This window comes from Coffea arabica, chromosome 6c (assembly GCF_036785885.1).
Source record: "Coffea arabica cultivar ET-39 chromosome 6c, Coffea Arabica ET-39 HiFi, whole genome shotgun sequence".
NCBI classification, from domain to species: domain Eukaryota; kingdom Viridiplantae; phylum Streptophyta; class Magnoliopsida; order Gentianales; family Rubiaceae; genus Coffea; species Coffea arabica.
In genome coordinates this window covers 9,493,142-9,519,103 of record NC_092320.1, presented here as the reverse complement: position 1 = coordinate 9,519,103, position 25,962 = coordinate 9,493,142, and the positions used below count along the sequence as shown (strand labels likewise).

The following is a 25,962-nucleotide window of genomic DNA, read 5'->3' as shown; positions in this document are numbered from 1 at the left end:
TAATTTGTTGCTTGCGTGGAGATCTGCACTTGCGGATTTGTCCTAAATGAAATTCACTTCTGTTCCTTCCCAAAACGAGGAGAAAAAAAAACAGTTGTTGCTTACGTTGAGATCTGGTATAGTATTCCAAGGCGTGCAAGACCTCCCCAACGCTCCATTAGTTCTGACCCAGCCATTAGAAGATTTCGACCACTGGCGGCTTTTCTTATCTGCCCATCACGGACAAAATAGATAAGAGTAGATTTAATGTAAAATTCAAAATATTCTCTTTTTTTTTTTCTCATTGGCAGTTCACTTTATTCATCTTATTTGGTAAATTGTTTAAAATTTTTGTATACAAAATTATTATTATTTTTTAATAGACAACTAAATATTGGACTCACCTCTTGTCATTGTCATGACTCTTAGAAGAAACCCGTGGCCGTTGATATATAAGATTTTATCCACAAAGATACTTCTTTAACAAAATACAAGTCTTGTGTAGCCCTTTCCCAATAACCAATACGATTCGGCGATCGCGTCAATTAATCCAACTAAAAAATAAATTTGCCCAGCAAGTTGACTCTTGACTTTTTTCCACCAATAATTCATGACCGAAACGGGGAGGGCTGGACTGACATGCCATCGGATCAATGTGAACTTTAATTTTATAATATGAAGAAGCAGCCCTGGCCCACCCTCGTATGCAGCCGGCGCCGGACTCGGGTGCAATCGTCTGTGCCAATTTTAATCATTATCAACTTGACGTAACTTTCTTTGTATATCGTGTAACTTTTTTTTCACATAATGTATTTTCACAACGGATAGTGATGAATCCTATACTTGACGCGAAAATCGAATTACACGGTGTAATCTCAGCTGCACAAAATTTTGAGGATCAATCTTGACCCTTAACCGCGATGACCGTCCCTGCCCCAAATCCGCCGGCGCCACAGGAGGAAACTGTACTGGAACAATAAACTACAACCAATTTTGAATTATAATAAGTTTCTAGTGGGGCCTTTGTGGAAAAAATAAAGAGAAACAAAAGAGATGAAAATTCAATCAGCCAACACACTGCTTAGATGGGTGGATGCCCAGGCCTCAGTTAAAAGGAAAGTGACCACATTTTGTTTGAATCATCCCCCACACTTTTTTTTCCTTTTTATTTTTTTATTTTAATGGGGACAACATAAAAATCATTCTTACTCAATCACAACTAAACACCTTTCAATTAGAAGAAGGGAAAAAAAAAAAAAGGCAACGTGTTGTCAATAAATCAATTTTCTAAATGTGAACATAAAATTGGCACCTTCAATTCATCATAAATAAATATGAATAAATCTTATATACCCTATCAATCAGACAGTGTATATATTATCATTATTAGATAGGTATCATATAAGTAGAATTTAAATTTAAGGACATGTGACATTCATCGTAACAATATAATGCTTACCAATGCAAAAGCATACGCAGGAAAGGCCAAAAGGCTACTGAAAATTTTACCAATGCAAAAGCAGCGGCAGACACAGAAGGATATAGCAATAATAATATATTAGCAGGTGCTTAGACAACGGCATCATCCGCGACCCACTGCGATCTCCAGCACATACATGCATGCGACTGTCTGAGCGTAGCCCTATATTTACAGAAGCTATTGGAGCGCAGAAATTTACACAACAACAAACAACTAGTTGCTTAGGGAAGATGAGGCCACAACAAAAATACATACGAACTTCTGAAGGCTCCTTGCAATACTTTTGCTCAGGGATGAGCTATTTAGAGATGTACTCGGGGCATAATACCAGTAGAGGTCTCTTTTAACATTTTACTACACTCCTAGTTGGGTCAGTGCTTTCGAAGCCGGTTGCGAAAGACCAAGAGAGGCTAAGAAAACAGTTCTCGCAGAGCAGACGGTGAAACTGGTACGAGTCTTTCGTTTCTGCCAGTAGCAAAATAGCTCAAGAGAGCAGAACCTGCTGCTTTCCAGGCAAACCCACATTTTCCTGCGTCTTTTGTGCTAATGGCATAGTCATAGGTTACCTGATATAATGCAAGTGCCTCCTTATGGATCTCCTGCACATCCTTCTTACTTTCTTCAAACTCTGCTGCTTCGTACAGTAACTGCAATCGCATAGTTCTTTCAACCAAGTAATTTTTCTCTTTACCACAATGTAAATAAACTACAAAGATGAAAACTGACCCGCTTGTATTTCTTGATTACGTCATCAGCAGCATCATTCCTAGATTCATCATCCTTTTGCAGTGCCACATTCATCTCCTTTCGATACTCGTTGTACCTTCCTCTCCAAGAGCTCAAGTAGTTTTGGGGAACTTCGACATCGAAACACGGCAGTTTTTCAATAGCTACAGTTACACGTGGAAGATGGATGTCAGTCTTGGAACTTAGTAGAACTCATGTTTTGGAGTCAGTTGTCGAGAATATAAAACCAATCAGGCTTTTTCCAAAGAATCCAGCGTAATTTACAAGAAAGATCATCAACCCCTAAATATCAAGGTACGGGCACAGAGAAGAATGCAAACCACCTATACACCGTTGTTCAGATTGAAATGCCTCTGCTCTGTCATAAATGTCACCCAAGACAGAAGTAGAACGGTAGCTACCATCCTTTCCCATGTAATGGGGAAATCTTTCTGCCTTCAACTCCTCAGGCACAATGACCTGTGAAAGAATGAAACGGACTACGTTGATCAGATGATTTTCAAACTTCTTCTCGGCATGTTGATGATAGTAGGAAACATTTATAGCCTATCTTTGACACTAAACAAATTCAAACATGCTAGTTCTCCAAAACACACAAATATCTAAAATCACAATTAAAAAGATGGCAATGAACATCACTTCTCAAGGTATAAAAAGTATGAAAAGAGCTAAAAAGCAATCACCATTTACCAGAAGAAATGAGAGCTACATGTTTAAAATCCAAGCGAAGAAGCACAACTTCACAAAAGTGCTAGAGGAACGCACACAAATACACAAGCACATCAAGCCAAAAAAGAATCTAGAAAGTAACCATGACAGACTCATCCACAAAAATTTGAATGGCAGTTGCAAAAAAGATTTGTATCCACAGAACTGACCTTCGTTCCACGTTTTGGTGCATCAAGCGCGTCATAATATATATCAATCAACTTAAGCATATTTTCTTTCAAAGCATCTTTCTCTTTGGCATTGTCATCACCCAATATCAAGAGACGGTCTATAAAAGCTAGCCAACTATCAGCAGCAACAGCCATATTATAGCTGAAAAGAAGATCAAAACTTTAGAGACATTCACAACAAAAACAAAATCTATCGGAAGGTTATTTCCAGATACTAATTGATGTGACATTTTCAATTTGAGGAGATAGCAATCGAAGGACATAACAGTGACAAACATTCAATTTGGGCTCGTACGCTCTTATCACTTCCATAAACAAGGCAGATGATCTATGCATTTGAGCCATTTTTCTTAATATTATTGATCAATAGCCTCATCTCCATCATCCTTGAGCATCCAAAACTTCCAACATGTTCTTCTGAAAGGAATTTGCTTCTATATTTTCTCCTAACTCACTACTACACAACAGAGAAATATTGGAAACGCCCTTTATCTGGAATTGAACAATAATTGATGACACAAGTACTTCACAAAATTTCACATGGTTCTCCTTTTGTATACAGGCAGTACTCTGCAAAGATTCACAAAACATTTAGGCATTCAAACAGGAATAAGTACATAAATCTAAGCTTGAACCCAGTGGTGTCACATGAGTATCTAATCAATCCAGTAATAAGCCCAAATTCACCATGTTCGAGCAAAGTATCTGTATGTGCATAATACTACATATATGCTAAGTTGTGTTTACATATGCGTATCATATGGACAAACATGTTATCTCCTGTACAGAGATACATAAATGTTTTAAAACACCATGCATGTTTATGCTTGTTTGTGACTGTCAATACATGAACGATATGCACATGCTATTCTTACATGCAAAGATGGCAGCATACCTTGGCTTCTTTAGAAAATGTCGAAAAAGCTCATGCTCCAATTGTTCAGCTGAATATTCATTTGGATTCTTCCTCTCTGCTCGCGGACTTGGATAAACACGCGTCCATGGTGGACTTGCTCTGAAGTACTTTAAGAGCTGTCATCCACAGAGATAAAAAATCAAAGCTAGATCCAATTTCTTACACAAATTTAGAGCATATGCAAACTTTGCTACATCTGCAAATACATGAAAGCTAGAAGCCAAACAAAAAAAATGCCAGGAGAGATAGATTCCAAGACAAGCAATTCTGTGGATCTAGCTAAATGAAAAATCTCAGAGTTGTAATATATGCTGGGATACCTCAAGCAGACAGGTACCATAACACATGAACATAACATGGTACCAAAGAAACGCAGCACAGCTCATTGCTGGACCAGATTTAACTTAAAAGTGCCACAGCATTTTATATTTTCAGCATCTCTCTTCACGTTTTACCTTATAAGCAACACGAGACCAAGAGAACTAGATTGATAGATTTGCAACTTGCAAGCAAAAACCAGATTGACTAGCATCTTAAGTTTCTGATTGCTCTCTCTCTCTCTGTCTCCTTCACATCAATACCCACACGCTCAAGATACATAATATCTTATGACCAATATAAAAAAATTCAGAATAGGAATCAAAAAATGACTACTATTAATTTAATCACAAGATTAGTGAACACAAACCTGAGGATTTCTAGAAACCCAATACATGTCACCATCAAAGTCTCCATTTGCAATTTCAGAAGCAACAGATCTCCGACCTTTCGTGGAGAAGAATATACCATATTTGGCATTGCCAATTATATCCTCCAGCGCCGGCACATAAACCGCTTCAAGGACATGGACATCCCCAAAATGCAGACCAGGATTCCTGTAAAGTAAAACCTTCCCAGAAACCTGACCATTATCCCTAATATACAAGAAACCAGAAATATCAAAATTAGCATGAAGATACTATTTGGATTCAAATCGAATATTATTCATATACGGGATAACATCAGAAACCTCCCTTGAGGTTTATCTTAATAGCACTTACCTCCCTTTCTCTTGTTATTTGTGTAACAAAATTTTTAAAAGCCCTAAACTACCCCTTCACTTGCTAAATAATAATATTCCTAAACCACTTTGTTCACTTTAGAGAAACCATCGCCTAAAAAACAATCTCTTATAGTACTACCACATCATAAAACTATACTCCATAAAAAATAAATTTGAAAAATAAAAAAGATATTTGAAAAGAAATACACTTGCACCAACTTAACTCTATATGCTTAAAACTGATTTCTTATAAACTTTACATTTTTTTCAACTTCTTTTCAACCTTTGCCCAAACTATTAAATTGTACCAATCATTATAAAAATTAACTCAAAATAACCAAATAAATCATACCCCACTTTATCACAATTACAAAAAATGAGTAACAGAGAATGATGGAAAAAAAGGTAAGAGAAGAAAATGACTTTATTTTTTAACTCCAATTATTTGATATGCGAATTATGTGGCAAGTGAGGATTAATATAGTCTTTTTAAATTACTAGGGGAGAGGTAAGTGATATTTCAAAAACCTCAAGGGTACCAAGTGATATTAAGAGAAACCTCTTAAGGGAGGTTTCTAATATTATCCCTTCATATATTTGCAAGATGAATTGTGGACTTGCATAAAGGACCTGTTTTTCACAACATTTGTTATGAGAAACTTGCAATGTCCTCAAGCAGAGTTATAGATAATGGTATTAATTTGAATACATGGCATTCATTATCTCCAAAGCAGTACTTCCCTTGATGCATAAAGAACCAAGGATGAAGTTGGTCACAGTTGAAGTAAAATCACTTCACTTAAATATAAATAATGCAAGTGATGAGAATAATCGAAGCCAATTAAAAGAACAGAGCATGTAAAAAGTCTACATACAGGACCACACAAACTTCATTTTCTTTCAACAAGCCTGTAGGATCAGCCGTTCCCATCAAGTAAAAGCTTTCACTAATAGGGATCTTTCCCTCTTTCAATAGGGTTCTTTCATTATTTGCCAACTCAGATAGACGTTTTTGTAAATGAGGCTCATTAAGAGGGATTCCGGCTAACAACAGTCTTAGAGCACCGCCAGCATCATAAAAACCTTCTTGATGTAGTGCAACTGCATTAATTAAAGCAGAGAGGAACACCATTTAGGAAATTATCAATATATATGAGGAAAATGAAGAAAAATAACAAAAAAGCAACTAGGTTATCACTTTTTGCGGTATAGTTAAGCAAAACAAAAAACTGAGGACAACAAAGATTTAAAGAAAAACAACCAAATTCAGTAACTTGTGCTCAACAAAATACTCTGTCTTTGTCAAAGAAAAGGATAGATAACTTACCAAAATTGCAAAAGAAAAAGAAGCTCTTCATAGAATAAAATATAGTATCTCATATCACCTTTGAATGCAGCACGCTTATCTGTGAAGACAGCATTTGTCTCTTCCAACACGCTTGTCATTAGATCCACAAAAAAGGTCCTGGGAACGCCTCCGTAGCTCAAAAGAGCAATCAAATACTTTGATAGATGACATCTCCTCGGTCTATGACTGAAAGGCGAATAATAATAACAGTTTACAATCTCTAACAGGACACACCAAAAGCAGTACAGTTTTTTGATATTTGCTCCCTCCTTATGATACAATTGTTAAATTGTCCTAACATCTAACCACATTTACGATACTTCTAGCAAGTGGAGCTAATTATTATAGTAATAAATAAAGAATAGATAATTTTTTGCAATGCAAAGCCTTATTTAATTGTCAAAGTCATTGCATGTTATGGCCCAACTGTTAAGGTATGGGACTTGGTTATCCCACATTTGGAAGTAAGGGACTCTGGTGTGGGGTTTATATGGCCTACCTGACTGCAACAATTTCCAGTGAGTCAAATGTTTGCCCAATGGGACCTTCCCTATCTTTCTGAACCTTTATCATGGAGGGCCTAATCTGAATGGTTCCTGCTTTAAGCTGAATTTGTGGAGATGATTTTATAAGCTATGGTGACAGTTGAAAAAAAATACGAACAAATCAAATGCTTGTGCAGTAAACAAACTCAGTTTAGCAAAACTACAGAGCATTTAGATACATCTTTTGCAATAAGAATATTCACATGGAAAGACAGTAAGCTACCTTTTTATTTACAAGAAGAGTTCCCTTAACAGCAAGACCTTGACTGAAGAGACGACACTGCATCAGCAGAGGCTGGAAGAAAACCAAAAATATTAAAGGAAAAACTTCTAAAGATCTTAAAAACATCAGCTGAGATGTTTCCAGGCATCCATTCATAAAATTTAATAGAAAAAATTAGGATCTGTGCCCGTACCGGGTCCCTATTCCGAGCTTCTGTACCTCTCACATCAAATGGCGCATCCACAAATCCGACAAAATTGTGAAACTTCTACTTGCAGAATAAACAGTTAGAAAATTATATTGAACAATTCAGCCATTGAAAAAAAAAAGACAGAAGTACACAAGACAATTTAGCAGATTATTTATCTATCAATAAAATGAAAGCCAACTAGGTAAGCATTAATTTAGATTTGTTCATGTAGTGAATGTTTATCTCCATTTTATGGGTGTACTGCAAGAATATGGACATGCATATGAAATGTTCTGAGCCCAATTTAAGATAAATGCTGATCTACACTTTCCAGTAGATCCCTTTGTTGGCATATTTTACTCCAAAGTACAGCTCAAATTGGGTCAAAACGTGAAAGTAATTTGCGCAGAAGACAATGTTTACATTTGTGAAAGAAACTACAACTAGTGCCATCTCTGAGATCATGTCTGTCATGTTAATATGGAGTATACCTCCCTACCTGGTGAATACAAATAACTTAAGTTTATCCTACAAGCACAAGGTTCAAGAAGTGCCACTATACGGCAACATGGAACCTTAAAAAACAGAAATGCAATCAACAGTAACATGCAAAAAAAATTGTCATGTAGTCATGATATTTTAGGACTCAGCAATGGGGCAAAAGTAGAAAGCTCCACAGCTTTTTTTATTAAGGAGAGGAAGGAAGATGGTATCAGACAGGTTTTTCCTCTATCACAACTATGAATTATAGTATAGCAAACTGGACCTTTAAGTTCATACAAAATCTCAAAACAAAATCTGGTTTAGTTCTTTACATATGTCAACTGAAACCATCATGGCACATGTTCTTTGACACTTGGAACTTTTATCAATGCAATTGAAAGTGAAAACTTGGCGTTTCAAAGAACTTTGTTCTCACCTGAAAATCCTTGTCCTTTATGTATTCTGCTCTACCAAAATCCTGCGGACACTTCAGTGCTAAATCTTCGGAGATAAAACCAGTTCCATCTGTATGTATGAGAGGTTCTCCATTATCATCTTTGATAGGTCGATTATTCCCATCCTACAATAGAGTGGATAATAGAGCAAGAACATGTCCATTATGAGAGGATGAAGGAAATTGCTCCTAGCCAAGGAAGGAAGTGAAAACAACAAGGAAAAGAAGCAAAGGTCATACACGGCATTCTATATCTTGAATTGTATCATCAATGACAACAGAAGAAAGATCCACTGGAAGTTTTATCGTCTTTGACAAGATCAGGGAAAACCTGCACTTAGAACAAGTACAGAACATTTACAACTCATACAAGTCTTAGATATGGATATCCACATTAACAATAAAAGTATCACCTAGCTATGTATTTTGCCATGCTAGAAATGCTGTTCACATCCATAAATAGGCGCCTTGCTTCATTCACTTCCAGTGAAGATAAAAGGTATGGCTCATCAGTGCCAGAAGTAGCAATAGAATCAAATCGAACGAAGTAGCACTTGGGAAAAGCAGAAAGAGGAGTTTTATTCTTCTCCAATCCTTTTTTTTTCTTCTTGGCATCTTTGCATTCATCTTTAAAAGCTGCAAAATTAACAACAAAGAAAACATCACATGACCGCACAAGATACTGCCTACTTTTAGTAAAACAATCTGTACAAGAACAAACCAAAAGCTTAACATGAGGGAAATGGGATGAAAGTGCCAACAGCCAATTAGATAGATGTCATATGATGTGCAAGCTGTTACCATATGCCAAACCTGTAATTAGAATCCTTATAAGTGAAACAAACAAAGTTGCAACGAATTGCTGTTGACCAAGAACAGATGATCATTTTCTTATTGAAAAATGGCAAACAAGCTAGTGTACGAGAGAAAGAGGTTATCTAGAAGGATAGTTGCAGCCTGGAATGCAATAGTAAAACCTCGTAGAACGATTCATGCACTCTGTTCAAGTGTTATAACCATGTACAGAATGAGATCTACAAACGAGCAAAAAAAAAAGTTTAAATGATGACAAGAACAACAAGGCTGCTCAATTAAGTCTTTTCTTTTGCATTCTTACCCAAATATTGACCTAGTAAGCCGGTGCTTTCATTAAATAATGCCAGCTTAAAGCAGAACCTTGGTACAATTGGAAGAAACTTGAAAAAAATGTCAGGTTAATCTTGATGTAATTGGCAGGACCAAGGTAAGGCTGTATGAGGCAATAGACTATGTTGTTGCTGACAGGAAATAACTCAAGTACAGGCGACTCAAAGAAATGCAAAAGATAGCAAGTTTAGCAATGCATCTAAAGAAGTTATAGCTGTCTAGAACAGAGAATATAAAAGCAATTCCAAGCAAATATGTTTTGGGAAATGGAAAATCAAGCTGAAACAATTGAAGGTCTTCCAATTAGGGAAAGGAGTGGAAACCAACCGAAAAAGCGGTAGCGCCTCAAACCAACAATAATTCCATCCTCAATGATCCTGTCAGAATTACATTTGCCATCATCAACAAACCTGACAATCAACACGTTGTCATCTCCTAACGCTCTTTGAAGGTGAGTTCTTATGGTCTTTAAGTAAGGTCCCTGAGAAAATGCAATCTGTTACGTAGCATTTGGCCAAATTCTACAAATGATACTCAAACTGAGTATCAGCATTTGTTCAAATTCTACAATAACGTACACAGGTTATTAAACTAGTGAATAAAGTAAAGTCAAAATGAGAGCTAACGAAACTACATGGTCATAAAAACATGTACTATTATCTAGGTAGAGATAACTACTAAAGAAGGGGAAAAAACAGCTACAGAAGGAAGTCGGGTAGATGATTTGGTAGCCAGTTGGAAACTTGGACCAGTTTCAGAAAACTCTGTTCACCCATTTTATTTTCAACCTTCTAGCTAATGATTACTTTGTTTATAGTACAAGGACAATTTGGAAATACTAAAAACTCAGTATCTTTCTAAAACCTATATTCTTCACAATATATAAAGTAAAATTACACTACTATAAGAAAGCCTCGCCTCGGTTAGCATGCCAAGATACACCAACCATAATGAAGAGATCACCTTCTACACTACTTGAACAGCTTCAAGTCATGATAATTGCAGTATATTACAAATGCCTGATGCTCTTGCAAAATTCAAATCTTTTCAAAATACAAAAAAATGAACACCTGATGTATCTTCCTTCACTATTCTCACACAAACCTTGAAACAATAACTTCCATCTTCATAAACGTGACAATAGTAAAAATGCGTCTTCCCAGAGTCCCAATTGATGACCTACAAGACAAAAGATGATGGATTGAAAGTTCATAAATATTACTTGTATCATTTTGTCATATTATGCTCTAACCTAACGTTGTTGGTTAATTAACTTTTCAGTAAATCAACACTTTCACTTTTCATATAGAACTCTGGACCATAATATAATTCAAAGTTTAGAAAAGGGAGAGCAAAAGGGATTGACCAAAAAAAGGAAGCATGCAGAAGAAATGCCTGCCAATTATGACTCTCAACGAGAAAGGTGGCTCTAACAGGGAAAAGGCAGGACAATCATATACAAAATAAAACTAATATCAGAAAGACTGAATGTGATTTTAACCTCTATTCTATCTGACGGAGCACATAACTGTTTTCCACACATATCCCAAATGCAAGACTCGTAAACCCCCATTGGGAGATTTTTCATTTCTAAAATCTTATTGGCATTTTCGGTAGTTATAACCTCTTCCAACTTGCTCCTGCAAATAGAACTGGCTCAGTTAAAGAAATGGCCAACAATAGACCAGACTTGACATGTGGATGAAGAACAGGACTAGCCTCCCAATGTAAGAGTACAAGAGAAAGAACTTTCTGAACTCAAGTTGACTAAGGACCGTCAACTGGTAGCTGATTTCATTGAGGACTTTAAAATGATAACCCATATCGTGGGTGCTTGTGCTCTCTTCAACGCCAGGTTCACAACAAAACATTGACTTGTGAGTAGTCTGTGAAGGCCTTGCACTCTCGGGATGCGGTAAGGGAGAGCTCATATTCAGCTTTGACATCGGAGAACAAGGGCTTTCATCACCTGCATTGCAGTACAAACGTCCAAGCCCATCATGAATCATAGGGACAACAAATTAGTAAAATGAATGCAACAAAAATTCGAGGAAAAGAATAAACTATTAAAAAATACAGTCTCGTTAATACTTATTCTCTTGTCTAGAAGCTCACTTACATTAAGCAACAGATATTTTCTTGGGGAAGAAAAAGCTGATCATGGTCATAAGGACAACCACTAGCGCCGCAAACGGTTTTTTTTTCTTGGGGGTTGTTTTTTGTGGTGCTTTTGTGTTTGGGGGTTGGGGGTTGTTGTTAGGGGGGGGGGGGATGAAGAAAGAAAGCCAACGTTGGATTCAAATACATAATAATGTATATCAATGAAAGTTTTCAAAATGTAGGTTGAAAAGAAAGACATGCATAAAAGTTTTTCTAATACATTTGAACTTCGAAATCAACAACTCAGCAAAGAGAGGAAGTTGTAAGCATAAGCTATTTTACTGATATATCGAAAGTACTAAGAAAAATAACAAACACCACCCCAAAATTAAAATCAAAGCTCAGATATTTCTGGTACGAGAAAAGATGGAGGTGCAATGCATTGAAAAAATTCTTTGCGACAAAGAACAAAAAGAAAAACAGTCCAGTTGAATAATTGCAACGGCAAGAAGGACCAACCAAAACACCCGCAGTAGTAAATCAACACTCCAGCGAGCAGTAAATTATGGAAGAACTGAAGTAGTGGGAGTAAGAAGAAAAGGAGGTACTCGTACATTGGGAAAAACAAGTGGGAGGAGGCGGAGGAAAATGCAGAGCACGCTTAGGAGGGGAAGAGCTGGCGTGAAGTTGGGGTGGTGGCGTGCGCGGGGAGGGAGTAGAAGAGGACTGGCGAAAGGGACTTTGAGGGCTGTCGGTGAACCAGGTAATGTAGCGACTGAGAGTAGTCCGGATGGCCTCCTCGGAGTAATAAATCCTCCTCACAATCTCGTAAGCTTTTTCTTCGCCAATATCAAAAAGCCTCTGGCGAGCATAATGATCAGGCGGCGGCTGCTGCTTTTCTATGCAGATCTGCTCGATCATTCTTTCCACCGGTTCTGAAAGTGAAACCGACCCTCGACGTTGAGTTTGAAGAGAAGATCCCATTATTGCTGCCTTGGAGGTAGCGGGTGTGTGGAGAAAAGTGGTGGGCTGTGGAGGATGATAATCTCCCATTCTTCGCAGGTGCTTTGTACTTGTAATACTACACCTGTGAAGAGGAGGAAACCGGGAAATGGAAGTGGCGGGTGTTGTCTTGGGAAGTGCGCAGTGGGAACTGACTTGCTATCGTCGTTACGCTACGCAGCAGTAGTAGTAGTCCATAGCTGTCGCTGCTTTCTAGTCTATAAGGTATAAACTCTGACTTCTGAGAAAGAGAGAGAGAGAGAGAGGAGACAAAAGGGGAAGGAGAGGAAGATTCCCGCGCAAATTAAAGGGCGGTTGATTCTTCTCGATTAGCTTCAGTCCGAAGGAAGCCGGTCGGATTGTCAAACGGTTCGGGCGCTAGGAGTTTGGAGCCCCGACCTAAACCACCAATTTTATAATTGGAGGAGAATTTCGCACCCAAAAAAAAAAAAAGAAGAAAAAATGGATGGGAATATTTATCTGAGGCCTAAACAAACAAATCAGTTTAGGCACAATTTATCTGAGGGTAAGTGTTAGGAATTTCAGATTAATTTTACTGTCCGACACTTACCGATGCATGGAATTCATCAAGAGAAAAAAAATTTTAAAAAAAAAGAGAAAACTATATTCAGATCCCAGTGTGCATTATATAGAAGATCTACATTGCACTTTGTTTGGAAATTGGGGATTATTTGTAAAATTTTATCTCATCAACATATTTTTTAATTATATTTTTATTTCATCTAATAAAAAGTGTGTTGCAATACTATTATTAAAAAAAATTATTGCAAAGAATTTACTATTCAAACTGTACTGTTCGGCGTGTGAATCCCATTAACCACCTTATTGGTAGGCCTACTGTGTATCCATGGATTTTTTTTTCACCTTTTCATTCTTCCTTTTTTTTTTTCCCTTTGACAACCTCCTTAATTTGCTCAAATCCGAAGATATCCATTGATTTTTGAATTTTAATGGTAAAGATGCTGCTGCAAAAATTTTGCTTATGGCTAGTTTGGGAGGAAGGAAATGAATTGAAAAGGATTATAAAAACTTTTTCCATTGTTTGAGAGCAAAAATGAGAAGGAAAAGAAAATATTTGAAAATATTTCACTTTCCTCTGTGTTTTGGAAAACTTTCTGTCCAAAGTAGGGTGGAAAAGGAAGGGAAGCTTAAGTAAAATTTTTAATATGATAATATTGCCCTTGAAATTATGATACAAAAAATTTTAATTTCCGATTTGATGAGTCTCTCAACTTACTTAATTCATATTTATTTACAAAAAAAATAAATTTGTGAAGTAATTTATTTGAGTATTTTTTTCAATTGTTTTTAACTTCCAAAATAAAAGAAATTTTTTACCTTCTCTTCTTTGCTTAAAACTCCCAAACAACTTAAATAGGAGCTTGAATCCTTTTCCGTCTTTTCTTTTATTTTCTAACTTCTCTTTTCTCTTCTTTTCTTTTCTATTCTAAACTCCCAAACTAAGCTAATAATTAGTACTAATTTCCCGGTACAGTACAAGGAAGGACTGATTTAAGGAAAGCAAATCTAAAAGCACATGGATGTGCTTTTCGTAATTATAAGTTGCTGCCCTCGAGATCATAGCTAACTGCCGACCCCACATACCGCCCCCGGGGGCAGCGGAAAAAGAAAAACGTCCCGTACCCGTGGGAACGGAATATTAATGCATGATCACTTTTTACTTTTGAGTGACATTTGAGGAAAATATCTACCGACATGTCTCATCGAGGGGTAACATCATAAACTGGGGGAGTTTTGTCTGTTTTCCTTTTTGGCCTTTCTTCTTCCTCAGATGAATGAATGATTTTTCGTGCCATTAGGCCTTTGGCCAGGCCTGGTAATCACCACCAACCAACCCTTGTCTACCGTTAAAAATCTATCACAGTATGGGGCGATCTTCATTGGCCATAGATAAAAAAAAACTTTGCATAAGCCGATTATTCTTTGGATTTCACCTAAAAGGAGACGAAAGATTACAATTTTTCTCAAAAAAGTTATTATATATTTTTTTGAACACATTTTTACTTCATATGTATCAGATCGTTATAATAATTTTTTTATAAAAAATTCAAAAAATATAATCCAGACGGGGCTGAGGTAAATATCGCGTTTGAGTGAGGTGAATATCCAATACATCATAAACATACTCCTTTTTTATTCTATAATTATGTCCTTTAGATGCCTAGAGGGAAATATATTTTCTGATTTTAGACATGGAGTTTTTAATGTTTCTGTTTCCTTTTGCATTTAGATTATAAACTTTTTAAATAATCCAAGAAAAAGAGAGTTAAAATTCAAAGTTATTTTTTGATAATTAATTTTAATCATTCTACATATAGGGAAGTCGAGCGCACCACTGACATTAACATAAATATTTACACGCTTACAAACTTCAAAAAAACAAAAAAGAAGAAGCCAAAAAAAAAAAAAAAAATTAGTTGCAGAACGGGGGCTAAAATAAAGCATTCCGGAGGACTGATGGTACAACCAGCATTGGATATTCGTTGGTGCTGGTATTTGTGGCATGAAGGTTGCAGAGAGCAGAACCCGCCACTCTCCAAGCAAAACTGCATTTGCTAATACATCCCCGACCGATGGCATGATCATAGCTCACATGGTAGATGGCAAGCGCCTCGTTATTGATTTCTTCCATCTTCTTCTTACTTTCCTGCAACTCTGCCGCTTCATACAGCAACTACATGAGCAAAAAATCTTCATTTCAGCCAACCATTCAATCCTCTATCCTATCCATTTCGCTAGGAGTAATTATTCACTGACCTCCTTGTATTTCTTGATCACTCTGTCTGCGGCCTTGTTCTTCAGGCCGTCGTCGGCGGGATTTTGTTCCAATGCGTCTCGCATCTCATACCGGTAATCATCGTACCTCGCCATCCACATGCTCAAGTACTCTTCAGGGATGCGTGAATTGAAACAAGGCAGTTTCCATATTTCTAGCAGAAAATAATATAATATAATATAATATGCCCAAATGATAGATGCTACTTCAATTTCTTCTTCTAGTCAAGAAACAAAGAAAATAGAAAATGTAGGAGCGAAGACGGTCACAAACCCACAATTCTCAACATGACATTTCACTATAAAGTGTTTCATCAACCTAAACATCTGGAGTGTATATTTTTGCACGACCTTTTTACTTCGATTAATACCAATTTTTACCTCCAATAGAGCGCCTTTCAGATTGAAACTGCTCAGTCTGATCGAAGATATCCCCCAGGATGGATGTAGAATGGTAGCTGTTTCCTTTTCCCATATAGTGCGGATAACTTTTTGCTATCAGGTCGCTGGGAACATTTACCTGTTTCAGAAGAGCAGGAGGGATACGCTGAGGAAAATGAATGTCGGTGGACAGACTAACAATCCCTCGTCAGATAATAATTATTCTACTCCCCTTCAAAGGAGACGAGCAACAAAAAAAAAAAAAAAATAAGTGTATGATATTATCTACCACCAAGTATTTGTCTAAACCCCATCTGCCAATTATTTGTACGTAAAGTTGCATGTAGGATAAGCACATAAAAACATGTAAATGGAAGCCAAAACATCTTCTTCACTGAAGCAAAGAAAAGTGGTCGAACGCTCAATTCACCATTTGATTGTTGTACTTGGGAACTGGCATTTTTTGGTATCACGACAAGCCAAACATGGGACCAGAGCTTTGAAAGGGTTGCCCATTCACATGAAATGGGTGCACCTAACCAAAGCATTGAACTTAGAAGTGTGTAATTCCGCGATCAAATTCCATGAGAAAAGGCATGTCAAGATCATAAAAAATTAAGAAAGCTATCCACAAGGCCAAAACACGTTGAATAAAAATGCCAAGAAAATTCAAGTGCTGAAGCTTACCTTCTTTCCGCTTTTGGGTGCATCTAATGCATCATAATATATGTCAACCAATTTAAGTATCTGTTGCCTAAGACCATCTGTGTCACCAGCATTTTCATCCCGAAGTACCAAAAGACGGTCCATGAATGCGAGCCAGCTATGAGCAGCAACAGCCATGTTAAAGCTGAAACAGCAAATCATTTGAACCATTCACAACATACAAACATCACATAATGAGCCAGCAAACATAACGCGCGATTTAACTCAAAAAAAAAAGTCATAGGAGTAACGAACAATGTACATGGTACAACTATAGATGCTCAAGGAGTGCATCTTTAACTAGCGGCACAGATTAGTGCATCCAATGGTCTCCTGGTTCATACTCAACAGAAAACTTTGCTCCAAACAAGTAACTCATATCCTTTCGGTAATACCACAGATCTAGGTACAGGCATCTACTATAAAGGTATCAGATTTGAGATTGTTGAAAGTTTTAATTACGTCTACCTCTGTATGTCTTTATAATGAGCACGCAGCCTGCATACCTTTGCTTCCGCTTCTCTAGAGAGAGTCGAAAAAGCTCATATTCTAATGCTTCAGCTGAAAAATCACTGGGCTTCTTGTTTTCTGCTGGTGGAGATGAATACACTCGAGTCCATGGTTCACTGGCTCTAAAGTACTTCAAAAGCTGAAATATAAAAAGTGGTGGACAAACTTCAACAACTTCTGTCATATCCAGAAGAGTACGAACTATAGTATTATCATTAAGACAAGGAAGCTCATAAGTAGATGTAGACCAGATGAAATATAAAGAGAGAGGCAGATCCTTCGACAAAAATGCAATTTCCTGGATCCACGAAAAGTTTGCAATTAAAGCATAATGTCCGTCGAGTAAAAAAACTATCAACATGAGCTTTAACCACAATACTTGGCCTCATGATTTTTTATTTTTTAGAAAAAAGGAAGAAAAGAAGCCAACGGATTGATAGCTTGGCTACTTCTAAACAGCCACCATATTGTTTACATATCTATCACCCAAATATTGTAGTGCTCTCTCTATCTGTCTCTTTGTCTCTGTCTGAAAAATTCAACACAGACTAAATCATCACATTAAGCACATCAGCTCCATAATAAGCAGTCAAAAAGTGAAGTGTATCTTGATATAAGGGATAGGTTTAAGGGCTTATATCAGTACCAACCTGCGGGTTTCTGGAAACCCAATACATATCTCCATCAAAATCTCCATTGGCAATTTCATTTGCTACTGATCTCTGTCCTTTGGTGGAGAAAAATATACCAAATTTGGCATTGCCAATTACATCTTCCAACTCCTTCACATATACTGCTTCAAGGACATGTACGTCACCAAAGTGGAGACCAGGATTTCTGTATACTAGTACCTTTCCTGATATTTGCCCATTCTCCCTAATAGACAGGAATATACATGTTAACATTCAGATAAGATGCTACATAACTGCAAAAACACACTTCTTGATTATGGTACAAAATAGACGAACAATATCAGTAGAGGAGAAAACAAGAAGTTAAAAACTCAACCAGATTATCGAAAAAGATATGAAATGCTTGCAAGGACAATTCCTCACTCCCATGAATGACACCTACAAAATGTGCCTGAATTGTAAAATGCGCAACTAACAAGAAACCAAGTAGTCCACATACAAGATCACACAGACTTCATTAGCTTTTAACAGGCCCGTTGGATCAGCTGTTCCCATCACGTAAAAGCTTTCACTAATGGGGAGCTTTCCTTCTTTAAGTGATTTCCTCTCAAAATTTGCCAGTTTAGCTAAACGATCCTGAAGGTGAGGCTCACTGAGAGGCACTCCAGCTAATATCATTCTTGCGGTAGTCCAACCATCATCCATGTCTCCATTTCGGATAGAAACTGCAACATCAATTGCCCCCAAGAGAAGTACTTTTCAATGTCGTTTGTATAAAGGTTTTTTTTTTTTTTTTTTTTTTTTTCAAAATTTGGCAATTGGTGGCGACTGTTGAAGTAAATTAACATAAAAAAAATTCTGAGTGGAACAACTATTTGAAAGACAACATCATCCATCTTTGGCCAAGAGAGTTTTATAAATCCTCATCAATAAAAGGAGAGCATGTAAAATGATTTGTCCTCTAAAGCAAATACGCAGATAAGATTCAGATCTGCAATACCTTTAAGCGCTGCGTGCAAGTTTGTAAATAATGCTTGCGTCTCTTCAAGAACAGTTCTCAAAATATCCAGGAAAAAGTTTCTTGGCACTCCTCCATAGCTCAAAAGAGCAATCAAATTTTTCGATAGCTGACATCTCCTTGGTTTATGGCTGAATTATGAAAAAAAAAAGTTTCATGATCACTAATCAAACTTGTAAGCAGATGCATCACATTGCATTGTTCTCTCTTCAATCTTTAAATTGCAGTTTAACACCTTTAAGTAGCAAGCAAAGCTGCTTGCAACCTACGTATGGATAAGACATAAGAGTTGATTAATGTAAAACATTGACTTAATTAAAACAGTCAGATAAATCATAACCTTGTCAGCTGCAGCAAACTAAAGCTTAGATTATTAAGAACATGAACTGTAAGCCAGAATGACAAAACTTTGCACTAGTTTGAGATCAACCCAAATTAAAGCACAGATCAATCGATTTTCTAATAAAATGAAAGCAGTATAAAGAGCAACAACTTCATACTTCCTGCACTGAACTTCACTAAACTGCAGCAGTATAAAGAGCAAAAGGAATAAAGATCACTCAGGAAAGGAAGACACCTTACTGCTACAATTTCAAGTGAGTCAAATGTTGGAGCAACAGGACACCTGATATCCCTCTTGACCTTCACCATGGAGGATCTGATCTGAATTGTTCCTGCGTCAAGCTTAAATTTGACAAGGATAAATTGGTAATGTCTGGTGTCAAATTCAACAGACAAACTGGCATATAGCTTTAACAGCAAACAAATACCATTTATAATGGTTGATACAATTTGATAAATTTCCTTCTTTTGTGGGGTGGTTTTTGTCCGCCGGGGGGGACTGACTAATTGCTTAATTAAAGTAGAGGAGCACTGACTAATTGCTTAAACATCTTCTACAAAACCCAGAACTCTCAGTTGGTTATCACCATTCTCACCATGAAAGTGAAATTCTACACATCAACATGAATCACAGGCAAAGAAATGACAGGACTGCTCAATACAGCAAACCTTGAAAACTAAATGTTGGACCACATTCCTGGAAAAGTTATCCAAAAAGTGGCAACGTAACTGCAAGTATTGTTCTTCTATTCTAATGTAAGATTAGGGTTGTTCAAAGACTGGTGTCATCTTATGTGCAAATCGTTGGATATTCTTTTCTCACTGCAAGGATAATTGTTACATGTAGATAGGAAGAAGCACATATGGGCTTAAAGGAAAACACAAGCAACTCAGAAGGCATAAAAGCCAGACTGTCTCTCTGCAAACCACTTGAGACAGAGACCGAGTGCAAACTTTTTCTGTCCATGAAGATCCCACCAGAACACTCCAAGACCAATATCATGTCACACACAGAAGGCATCACTGTCCTTGTAAACAAGACAAGTGCAAAAAATAATTGGCATTATACAACACTACGAAGAAAAGATAGAAAGTACCTTTCTATTAACAAGAAGTGTTCCCTTGACTGCCAAACCTCTACTGAACAGACGGCACTGCATCAGTAGAGGCTACAACAAAAAGGTAAAAAGAAGAGTTTACAATCATATCCCCACTGAGAGGGGGAAAAAATCAACTGAGAAATTCCCAAAACAATAGAACAAAGAAAGTAATAGACTTAAGCTTGTACCGGTTTCCTATTCCAATCTTCCACTCTTCTTTCTTGATGCAGCACATCCTCAAATTCAACAAAAATAGTCAAGTAAGAAAAGAACAAGTAAATAAAACTTGAAAGACACATAAACAGGTTTAAAAAGAAAGTTCAAGACAAAAACACACTAGGCCACCATAAGGTTGTATTTGAATTAAAGACAAGGCAGTTTATGAGATCAACTCAGCACATTTCCAGGCCGAATACTTCTAGTATGCCATTTGCTCGCCTAGAGGCTTTTGCAGCCATACTATATAATGGTCATCTCTATACTCCAACTCATAGCGCTTTAAAAGTTGTAGCAGTATTAAAAGCCCATGCCATTGCTTTAATTTCTCTTCCCACTTTTCAACCAGGTTCCAAATCCAAGAGTCAACTTTCCCATATGAGCATCTGTTACGTGTATCATTTTGTGGAAGAAAGAATGGTCACAGCTATAAGGATCACCCCCTACCTTGAATCTTAGATGTTTTGGGTTCGCCACAGTTCATTGTGCTTCACAAGCTACTTTCTTTGCTTCCAATTCAAGTTGGAAACCATGAATGTATGCATGATTACATGTTCAACGGAACAACCACATGTATGAAGCTTATGATAGAGTTTACCAGCAGTCACAAGAAGTAAAAACATAGGACAAAACAGAAAAGAACTGCAACATGACATAAAAGGCTCAATAGGATCCTATAATCTTACATGATACTTTCGTTCTCATCTTGAATGTTTTCAATCTTTAATCCATCATTGAAAATCAGTTGCAATATTAATTTGATAATCCCCTTGAATCATGTGCTAACAAAGTGCTGTCCAGCCCTTCTAAACTGGGACACAGTTTCCTATAGTTTTTCAAATTTGACAGTAAAAGAACCATTGCTTGAGCACTACTGAAATTCTGTATCACATCAGCAGAATGATAGTTATCATGTTTTATAATTACCATTATGTAGGCACCCTGCTGGCATAACTAGATAAGGTCGCACTATCCACAAATTCAGCCCACAAGAATTGTCATCTTCAGACAAATCTCATCGCACATTTTAACTACTTCTGATCAATTTAATTGAGAAAAGAAAAAACTGTCTCCCAAGCACTTCTTAAATTTGCTCTCAGGTCAACAACTTAAGACCATCTGTTATCATGGCACTACAGAGTATTTCAGACATGTTTTTCCTATTCAAAATCATCTCTAAATCCTTGAATTCGAATTAAACATTTGGGTGATCTAGACATTCAAACTCTTCATTGTCTAAACAATCTTTTGACCCTAACATAAGGAAGCTAGTCTTTGACCCTTTGAACAATCATTTAGTAAAAGGTGGATACGCTAACAGTTTAGTTTACAAGCATAGCATGTCACCTCAAAGTCGTTATCCTTCAAAAATTTTGCACTGCAAAAATTTTGGGGACACTTCAGAGCTAAATCTTCTGAGATGAAACCAGTTCCATCTGTGAGTACAAGCACTTCTCCATCTTCATCAAGGATTTCATCACCATTTTCATCCTACAATTGATGGAATTTCAATATACAATAAATAATTCTTTAGTAGAAGCAAATTTCTTGTATACAAGCAAGTGATGGCAATGAATGAAAGGAAGCAAATCTTATACACGACAAGGTATATCTTCAATACTCTCAATAACAATGCTAGACAGATCAACAGGAAGTTTAATTGTTTTCGACAATATCAGCGAAAACCTGCATTAAAAGGTATCAAGTGTTACTACTTGCAAGGTTCTAAGATTTGGTCATTGATGAAGTTAAGGAATCTTACCTTGCCATGTATTTTGCCAAGCTAGATACCATGTGGACGTGCATAAAATGGCATCTAGCTTTGTTTAAGTTCGATGGACACAAACTATATGATTCACTATTACCACGAGCAGCAATAGAGTCATAATTAACAAAATAGCATCTAACAGCAGGAGAAAGTGAAGTCTTATCCTTCTCCATCTCCTTTTGTTTCTTGGTACCTTTGCTTTCATCTTTAATAACTGCAAAATAAAGATAAAAAAATACCTAATACTGGTAAGTCATTTAACCTTCCAAAAGATCATATAAGCAAGTAAATTATTATTAAAAGAAAAGTTCAATACTTGTAAGTCAAAGAGAAGACACAATAGGCATTAAGGTTTGGTTGCGTACTTTCAACAGGTATATAATTACCAAGAATATTCTGGGTACAAAGCAGCTTAAAGTAGAGCAATATAATTAACAAAGAAAGCAACAGAGAACATTTAAGCATTTTCTGATCAGGAAAAGGAGGGAAGACCTCACCAAAAAATTGGTAACATCTCAAACCAACAAGGATTCCTTCCTTTAAAATCCTGTCAATACAACTCCTTCCATCTTCAGCAAACTTGACAATTAGTATATTGTCGTCTCCTAATGTTCTTTGCAGATGAGTTGATGTAGTATCCAAACAAGGTCCCTGAACAACACAAATTTAACATATGTGTTACAGCAATAAGAAGACAGATAGAAGCTTCGCTTCCAATTTTAAGATTGAGTATTCAAGTTCATAATGTCATTATGGCAAACATGACACTGTACCACATTGACAGATAAGCCATGATGAATATACCAACCCCCCCCCCCTCTCCCGGGGCTAAAACACATGCATATATACAATTCAGAGAAGAGAGCTTGTAAATTACCAGCTAGTTGAAGCATTTTTACAGGCTTGCCTGGAACATGAGAAATGAATTGTTTGCCTTCTACTTCATCATTTGTGAAGCAGATCAAATTTTAGACTTGTAGTTTGCCAGCTACTCTTGTTTTCATCACTTGTTTGACAAATAGCCCGTAAAATAATAGACATATTATATTATATATATATATATATTTGAAAATGTGAGGGACAAAATTGGTCTTTCAAATTTGGAGGGGAAGAATCTTATTTCTGGTTTTGAATTGGCCCTCATATAATATGTGCGTGGCTGGGACATGAGACTTTGAGCTTGAAGGTTGATTGGAATTGCATTGTGGGACAAAAATGGTGCATTTTCAAAATTTTAGGGATGATTTTGCATTATTTTAAATGTGGGAATGAGAAAAAAAAAAATCTAAAATAGTGAAGGATGAATTGGGTTAGTTTCCCATGCGTACATATTTGAAATAAAAAATTGACCAAAACACAAGGAAGGAAAAAATTTGACAAATAAATTATTACCCCAACGGAAAATGAGAACATACTGAATTTGTTGTCATGCAATTCTACCCCCCCCCCCCCCCCCCAAAAAATTAAAAGAGAAAATGACGGACTTTGCCCCGCGCAGCACATTTAAAACAAAAAAATAAATCTAATTATAAGGACGCAAAACCATGGCCTTGTCACAGACAAGGTGGAAGTACAACCATCACAAAAGTTTGTTTTAGACAAGAAAAGCAAGACAAAATAGTATAGTATTGGGAAAACTTGAAACAAAGAAAATTGCAGGGTGCAGCAAAGCAAGAAAATAGTGCAACTAATTAAACAAATTTTGTTTAAAAAAAAAAAAAAAAACCTTACTAGATGCTTTTCTCTTTATTATTCTACAAACACGAACCTTAAAAGAACAACTTCCATCTGCGTATACGTAACAATAATACAGATGCGTTTTCCCGGTATCCCACTCGGTGCTCTGCAAGACCAACAGATTAAATAGTGATGGTAAATGCTATCAAACTAGCAGAAGAACAACACTGAGAAGGTCTGCTACAAACCAATGTCATTGGTCAAATTGCACCCCGATTACCAAACATGATCTTCTATCAATTTTTCATCCTTGCGAAATTCCAAGTTTACATAATTGAAACACCAAGTTAATTTGTACTCAATGATCAGATGATGACCGTGCAGAAATATGAGCAATTATAAACTGAAAGACATTCAGAATCCCAAAAAAAAAAAAAAAAGGACAGAACTTTGAATAGAAGCTTCACCTGTCTTCTATCAGCAGCTGGAACGTATCGCTTTCCATAAGCATCCCAAATGCGGGATTCAAAATTACCCATCGGGAGATCTTTCATCTCCAAAATTTGGTCTGCATCATCATCACTGACAACATCTTCGAACTTTCTCCTGCAAATGAAACTGGCTCAGTCAGAAACTGCTACAGTGTAAACAAACAGGGTTTAATGCTGGGATTAAAGAATTAACCGACCTTCCAATATAACTGTAAATTAAGAATAGCTTTCTGTACTCCAGTTTACTAGTTAAGAGAGTCCTCTGGTAGCTGAAAACCTCAGGAGTTATCTTCTTCTCATTACGCTCAGGTTCACCAGAAAACTGTAGCTGGCGAGTAACTTTGCTAGCCTTTGGCATTGGTAAATTTGATGATGAGGGTGAGCCCACACGACGGTCCAACTTCTGATAGCCAGAGCTTTCACCATCTGTATATTCATTAAAGCCCGCATCAATCAGACGACATCTCAACAGAGTGGTTCAGACATACATAGCGAATGCAGTCTACCAAAATTGTTCAATGAGTCCACTGTTGACCACAAAGCAAAAAGCATTGGACGTGTTATTGCATGGAAGTTCCACTCACGAGCAACAGATATTTTATAGGAGATTTGGCCAAAATGTTTTTAATTACGCTAATGAAGAAGTAACACATAAAAAAAAACCTCCGAATTTGATAATACGAGTAAGATAATAAGAAGACATTCGAAAGAGTAATGATATTTGCTTGTCTAAATAAATGGCACATTTTGGAAATGATTAGACTCGAAAAGGAGCAAAAAGACTGAAATTTTTTTCGTTCGAAATGAGCACTTTTCCGGGAAATATGGAAATGTAAAAGGAGTTGCTATTAGATTTGAAGAAGCATAAGCAAGTGCCCATCAGATTCGAACCAAGCCTGTTTGCCAAATTAAAGATGACAAGACGGACAAAGTCCAACTGCTGCGAAGAGCTGGAGGCTGTGGCCAAAGTTACACGACAGACAACTCCAACGGCAGCCTAGAACTAAAAGTTCTTCTTTTTATTGTTTTTCTTTATTTCCCCGTTTTTCTTGGGTTGGAGGAAGGCACTTAAAAGAACAAAAAACAAGCTGCATACGAATAAGCAACTAAAACCAAAGGTGCAAAATAACAGGAACCAACAAAACTGCAAGTCGTAAGAGAGTTAAAGAATGTTACTTTGGGGAGATATAGGAGAAGCAGAAGGTGATGAGGGCAAAGGGCGTTTCAGAGGAGAGAAATAGTAAGGAATAGATTCCTCTGGAGCAGCAGTAGCGGTAGCACAAGAGACTTCTGCTACTTGGCTACCACTAGCGCCAGCACCTCCACAGTCTGACTGATTGACCAAATATGTAATGTAACCGCTCAAGGATCGGATGGGGTTCGGGGTATTGTAAATTCTCCTCACAACATCAAGAGCAGCTTCTTCACCCACCCGTGCCAGCTTTTTCCGGGCCAAGTGATCCGGCGGATCATGGTGCTTTTCTGCGCAGATTCTGTTTATTACCTCCTCTACTTTCGGTGGAAGAGGGACTTGACCTTGAAGCGGTGGAGGTGGAGGCGGATGTGGAGGTGGAGTTCGAAAAGGATTGTCCATTGTTTGTTGTGCTGCCGGGAACGAAGATATTTGGGTTGTAATATTCTGATAGTTCTAGTGCTTGCTAGTAGTCGTCTTTGCTACAGAGAAATGTTTTGAAATTGGGAGGGACAGAAGAGACTTTTGAGAAATTGAATTACGGGTTCTAACGATTACT

The 25,962-nt window shown here is 37.0% G+C and overlaps 2 protein-coding genes across 5 annotated transcripts; both read right to left on the bottom strand.

Moving 5' to 3' along the window:
• Positions 1–1,519: 1,519 nt before the first annotated feature.
• Positions 1,520–12,862, bottom strand: LOC113691297 (probable RNA-dependent RNA polymerase 5). Of its 2 annotated transcripts, none has more exons than XM_027209392.2 (19): positions 12,167–12,862; positions 11,172–11,421; positions 10,954–11,092; positions 10,557–10,631; positions 9,780–9,933; positions 8,720–8,942; positions 8,547–8,637; positions 8,289–8,432; positions 7,373–7,447; positions 7,180–7,251; positions 6,911–7,017; positions 6,449–6,597; positions 5,939–6,164; positions 4,710–4,935; positions 4,001–4,137; positions 3,085–3,247; positions 2,530–2,665; positions 2,186–2,349; positions 1,520–2,106 (listed from the first exon to the last, which is right to left on the bottom strand). In XM_027209392.2, exons 1-19 carry the CDS (start codon positions 12,603–12,605, stop codon positions 1,870–1,872), a joined length of 3,207 nt encoding a protein of 1,068 aa, XP_027065193.2. In that variant the 5' UTR covers positions 12,606–12,862; the 3' UTR covers positions 1,520–1,869. The 2 variants fall into 2 exon arrangements, with proteins under 2 accessions (XP_027065193.2, XP_071908816.1); XM_072052715.1 differs by lacking the exon at positions 12,167–12,862 and adding an exon at positions 11,572–11,588.
• A 2,000-nt stretch (positions 12,863–14,862) lies between these two features.
• On the bottom strand, positions 14,863–25,962 carry LOC113694188 (probable RNA-dependent RNA polymerase 3). Of its 3 annotated transcripts, XM_027213052.2 has the most exons (19): positions 25,388–25,962; positions 24,409–24,637; positions 24,188–24,326; positions 23,812–23,886; positions 22,541–22,694; positions 22,038–22,257; positions 21,874–21,961; positions 21,623–21,766; positions 20,248–20,295; positions 20,057–20,128; positions 19,195–19,301; positions 18,600–18,748; positions 18,099–18,324; positions 17,618–17,843; positions 16,964–17,106; positions 16,440–16,602; positions 15,753–15,891; positions 15,354–15,526; positions 14,863–15,270 (listed from the first exon to the last, which is right to left on the bottom strand). In XM_027213052.2, the coding sequence occupies exons 1-19, from the start codon at positions 25,803–25,805 to the stop codon at positions 15,028–15,030; spliced, it is 3,156 nt and encodes a 1,051-aa protein (XP_027068853.1). In that variant the 5' UTR covers positions 25,806–25,962; the 3' UTR covers positions 14,863–15,027. The 3 variants fall into 3 exon arrangements, with proteins under 3 accessions (XP_027068853.1, XP_071908814.1, XP_071908815.1); XM_072052713.1 differs by lacking the exon at positions 23,812–23,886; XM_072052714.1 differs by lacking the exons at positions 14,863–15,270; positions 15,354–15,526 and having other exon boundaries at positions 15,711–15,891; positions 16,926–17,106.